Source organism: Colobus angolensis, unplaced genomic scaffold, assembly GCF_000951035.1.
Source record: "Colobus angolensis palliatus isolate OR3802 unplaced genomic scaffold, Cang.pa_1.0 Scaffold47, whole genome shotgun sequence".
NCBI classification, from domain to species: domain Eukaryota; kingdom Metazoa; phylum Chordata; class Mammalia; order Primates; family Cercopithecidae; genus Colobus; species Colobus angolensis.
Window position 1 is genome coordinate 465,616 of NW_012118154.1, and position 5,430 is coordinate 471,045.

A 5,430-nucleotide genomic window follows, 5' to 3' on the forward strand; every position below is an offset into this window, starting at 1 on the left:
CCGTAATATAACTGACTGATGAAAACCACATAAATTAGAAGAGGGCAATTTAGAGAGAAGAGAAAATACATAATCAGCTCCAGCATCTGATACTAGCCTGAGATAGCAGAGATATAGTTTTGTCACCCTCAACTATGCAGAGTAATGTTAAAGACAAACAGATAGGGTTATCTGTGATAAATCCGGGGCTAAGCTTATTGAACCACCCAGCAGGCCGTGACAACCGTCTTCCTGGAAGGTAGAGCATAGAGCTGGGAAGGTCCCAGGAATGAAGGGTGGACACAGAAGATCTCCTGTATATGGGTCTTGAAGGATGGGTAGAATTTGGGGGAGGTTTAGTGGGAGAGGGAGGAGGATAGGAGATTGTTAAAGCAGCAGCTACTATGGGCTAGAAATATGCCTTCTTAGAATCAGTGCTTTCACGTGGACAAGATGGCGGGTTCAAGCTAGACTGGGGGCAATGAGAAAGAGATGGAAAAGAGTGGACAGATCTGAAAACTACTCAAAGGACAGAATCAACAGGACTCGATAGATTGCATATGGAGGTGTATGAAGAAGAGTTTAGAATTACTTGAGTGTCTAGCTTGCAGAACTGAATGGATATTAGATTCCATTCTTATAGAAATCCAACGGCTCCTAACCAGGCCTAAAATGCTCTGCATGACCCGACCACTGCCTACCCACCTCACCAGTCTCATCTGTACCGACTCTCTTCCCCTCCACATCTGAGCCCCAGGAACGATGTCCTTCTATCCAGTTCCTTCCTACCACAGGGCCTTCCCACATGAGCTGAACAGCCCCTCCCATCTTTTTTCCCTACCCAACCCCTATTCATCCTTAGGGTCTCAGCTTAAACGCCAGTTCCTTTGGAAAATCTCTGCCAGTCTTCAGATAAGGTTAGAGACCCCTGATATTCAATTCTCATCTTGTTTCGCAGCATTTTGTATATCGCCACCACGTCTGTAACCGGAGCGCCTAGTACAGTATGTGATCCTCAGTAAGAGCTCGGAAAATGTTTATTGTTGAATGCGTCATTAAGTCAGTCAAAATAATCCCCGAAACAGATATTGTCAGCGGAAAAAGAGGCTTTTAGATTATACAGCTAGTGAGTGACCGGGCCTGGAGCCTAATCGATTCCTGTGTGCCGACCAATAGACTAACAACAGAAAAATAAGGCCCATTTTTCCCCTGGAGAAATTCATGGCCGATGAAGGAGAAATATGTGCATCCCGTCCGGAATGATACCTGGATGCCCTTTCTGCCCGCAGCTCTCCTTCCCTCAACCTCCCTATCGCACTTGCACTGCACCGCAAATCCGGTGCACAGGTGCCGCGCCAACCTCCCCACGGGGCCGCGGGCACGCGGGCCACGGACTCACCTGGGCCCCGCCCACCGACCCATGCAGCCGCAATAGGCACATGAGCCCGGGCAAATGTGGGGCCGAGCGGTTTGGGGGATGCACCGGAGCAACGGCAGACCCCGTTCGAGGTTGCAGCAAACCAGAAACACTCTCCAGCAGCAGCAGGCGGAGCCGCGGGCCCGAATTCACTGCCGAGAGACCCCCGGTCCCGCCAGGAACCCCAGCCGCGGAGCCCGCAGAGGGCCCACTCAGAACGGCTGCCGCCATCTTCCCCCGGGCTCCAGTGGTGGCGTGGCGCGATGACGCAAACACACTGCGACGGCCGCCTACTGGGGAGTGGGCGTGGGGAGGGGGCCGCGGTCCTGCGCACTGGGTGAAGGCAGGCTGGACTCGCGGGCTCAGGCTGGGAAGGAGCATGCGCGGCGAGAGCAGGCTGGGCGCCGAGGCACCGGGGTGCTCGGTTCCCGGAGTGATGGCGGTTGAGCGTGTCCGAGGCGGTCCTGTGATGTTTAAGGTACACGTGGTCTGGACAAAAGGCGCCAAAGTCCGAACGATTTCCATTTAGCGAACGGAGTGTCGGGACATCTTCGCTGTAGGAATCAATAAGTCTCTCTCTTTTTTTTTTTTTGAGACAGAGTCTCGCTCTGTGGCCCAGTCTGGAGTGCAGTGGCACGACTTCGGCTCACCACAACCTCCACCTCCCGGGTTCAAGCGATTCCCCTACCTCAGCCTCCCGAGTAGCTGTAATTACATTCGCACGTCACCTCGCCCGGCAAATTTTTTTGTATTTTTGTAGAGATGGGGTTTCACCATGTTGGTCAGGCTGGTCTTAAACTCCTGACCTCAGGTGTTCTGCCCGCCTCGGCCTCCCAAAGTGCTGGGATTACAGGCGTGAGCCACCGCGCCTGGCGCAGGAATCAATAACTCTCTAGGTAACTTGAAATCACTGACATTTTTAACTACATTTGCAACTTCAGAAATGATATGAGATGTGCGCCTTGCAAAAGCCAATTCAAACAGTATGGAAGGGCATAAAGTAAAAAGAAAAACTGTCCCTCCCCGCAAGGCCCTGCCCCAGTAGCGTGTATAGTTTCCTAATATTAGTCTATGCACAAGCACATAAATGAATATTTTACAAGATTGGGGTCAGCGTGTGGCTTTTTTTCACTCATGACCTTCTTTATGCTGTTTTTTAAACTGTGTGGTATGAATGAAATGGGTGCACCATGGTTTAATAATTCCATTGCTGAATTAATATTTAAAGGCTGCTCCAGCTTTTTGCTAATGTGAACACTGTAGTGAACATGCTAATACCTCTATCTTTGTGTACTTTGTGATTATTAGTTTCAAATCTAAGAGTCATCATTTTTCCTTTTTTTTTTTTTTTTGAGAAGTCTTGCTCTGTCACCCAGGCTAGAGTGCAATGCAGCTCACTGCAACCTCTGCTTCCTGAGTTCAAGTGATTCTCCTGCCTCAGCCTGCCAAGTAGCTGTGATTACAGGCACCTGCCTCCACACCCAGCTAATTGTTGTATTTTTAGCAGAGACGGGGCTTCACCATGTTGGCCAGGCTGGTCTCAAACTCCTGACCTCAAGTGATCCGCCAGCCTCAGCTTCCCAAAGTACTGGGATTACAGGTGTGAGCCACCCCGCCTCACCCATTTTTCCTCTTATTGCCTCCTATCCAATCCTTGAAGTCCTGGCATTCTGCCTCCAAAATACATTAACCCAACAGCGTTAATTTTTCTCCATCTCCACTGCCACTCGGGTCCAAATCACCATTCACTCTCACCTAGCCTATTACAATAGCCTATTACAAGCCTATTACAAAGCCTTCATTACTCTCTGCTTCTCTCTTGGCACCCTTGTAGTCCCTTCACACAGCAACCAAAGGGGTCTTTTCAAATGTAAACCAGTTCTTGTCACTCCTTGCTTAAACCCCTCTGTGGCTTCCAAATGTGATGAGAATGAAAGCCCATCTTCTCACTGATGCCTACAAGAATCCACCCAATCTGACTCATACCCACCTCCCCGACCTCAACACATACCACAAGTACAACTTTCCTTCTCTCTTTCTCTTCTTGAGCCAAACTAGCCTTCTTTCTATTCTCCAGCAAAACCCATTCCCACATCAGAACCTTTGCATATGTTGCTGATTCTGCTGGAGAAACTGTCCTTTGATACTGTGTAACTGACGCTATCTTGCCATCCTGAGAGGGCTTCTTTTTAGGTGGCTCCCACTCCAACCCCCATCAGCCTCCATCATATTTCCCTGCTTATAATTCATGTCATTACCAGAACTTTATTTGCTTTCTTATTTATTAACTATCTCTTTTGTCTAAAATACAAACTCCATGAAAGGGCTCTTGTCTCCTACACTATGCTATTCCCATCACCTAGAACAGTGCCTGGTACATAAAAGGTGCTGAAAAGATATTTCCCCAGGCTGGAGTGCAGTGGCACGATCACAGCTCACTGCAGCCTTGACCTCCCAGCTCAAGCCATCCTCCCACCTCAGCCTCCCTAGCACCTGGGACTCTAGGCACTAGCCACTATACTTGGCTCATTTTTGGGTTTTTGGAGGTTTTTTGTTTGTTTTGTTTGTTTTTGAGATGAAGTTTCACTATTGTCATTCAGGCTGGAGTGCAATGGAATGATCTCAGCTCACTGCAACCTCCGCCTCCCAGGTTCAAGTGATTCTCCTGCCTCAGCCTCATGAGTAGCTGGTATTATAGCCTAAATTTCAAAATGTTGGCCAGAGTGATCTGGAACTCCTGACCTCAGGTGATCAGCCCACCTCGGTCTCCCAAAGTACTAGGACTACAGGTGTGAGCCACTGCGCCCAGCCCCTTCTGCTTTAAAAACCACTACTGGTTCCTCGTGTCCTTCTGCGGGGGCCCTCAGTCTCACCCTTCATCTGCTATACAAAATCCTCCACAACCTGTTCCAGGCTTCCCCACCAACACTATGCAACAGGATGTGCCTTGTCTTTCTCTTTGGAATGCCCTGTCTTAACTTCTGCCCGGCCAGGCATGGTGGCTCAGGCCTGTAATCCCAGCACTTTGGGAGGCTGAGGCGGGTGGAACACGAGGTCAGGCATTTGAGACCAGCAAGACCAACATGATGAAACCTCGTCTCTATTAAAAATACAAAAAGTAGCTAGGCTTTGTGGCAGGCGCCTGTAATCCCAGCTACTTGGGAGGCTGAGCAGAGAATTGCTTGAACCCGGGAGGCGGAGGTTGCAGTAAGCCGAGATCGCGCCACTGCACTCCAGCCGGGGCAACACAGCAAGACTCTATCTCAAAAAGAAAAAGGAAAAAAAACGTATGCACATCCTTCAGAAAGACTGTCCTCATATGTTCTCGGCTCTGGACAGCCTGCACTCCCTCCACCCCAGCCCGGGCCGAGCGCTGTTAGTGGCTGTGTCTTCTGACTCAGACCTCTGTAACAGCATTCCTGGGTAATACCTGTGTACCTGTCTCCTCAACTATTCTAGGAAGTCAGGGGCCATGGTAATTCATATGTGTCCCCATCGATTGGCATAGTGAATAGCATAAAATAGGCACGGATGGGTGCGTCGATAGATGGACCGGTGGATGGGAGTGAGTGAGCGAGTGGATGTTAGCTGGGATGGGTGGGTGAAGGAGATGGATAGTCAGAGACATTGGAAAAGGGAACCCTGCGAAGATCAGATGTAGACACCAGGAGGAGCTGACACGCTGCGGTGAAGAAGCGGGAGGGCTGGCCACAGAAGGCGGCACGCTTCGCGTGGAGCAGGTGAGCGGCGCGCACTGAAGCAAGCATCACGCAATTGAACTGCTCACCCACGTGTTCCCCCCCACCATCCTCCTTCCCAGACGGCGCTTCAGCTCATTCCACCGCCCCCAACAGCCGGGTCGCCCCCACCGCCACTGAGAAAGCAAACAAAGGGGAGGAGACCCCTAAAGGTTCTGGATGCCGAGGGCCAATCGAAAGACTTAGATCCCCTGGAAGGCGGGCGCCTTGGTTTAGGGGGGTCCAATCGGTTTCAAGGGGTTGCGGCGGGGCGGGGAGATGGGCGGGAAGAGCGGG

The 5,430-nt window shown here is 50.7% G+C and overlaps 1 protein-coding gene across 1 annotated transcript in view; it reads right to left on the reverse strand.

Moving 5' to 3' along the window:
* The window catches only part of PELP1 (proline, glutamate and leucine rich protein 1), a 34,679-nt gene extending 32,400 nt beyond the window's left edge, over positions 1–2,279 (reverse strand). The window contains exon 1 of the mRNA XM_011958348.1: positions 1,379–2,279. Coding sequence (XP_011813738.1) covers positions 1,379–1,921 — 543 coding nt within the window. The 5' untranslated portion in view covers positions 1,922–2,279. The remainder of the gene's footprint in view (positions 1–1,378) is intronic.
* Positions 2,280–5,430: the final 3,151 nt, after the last annotated feature.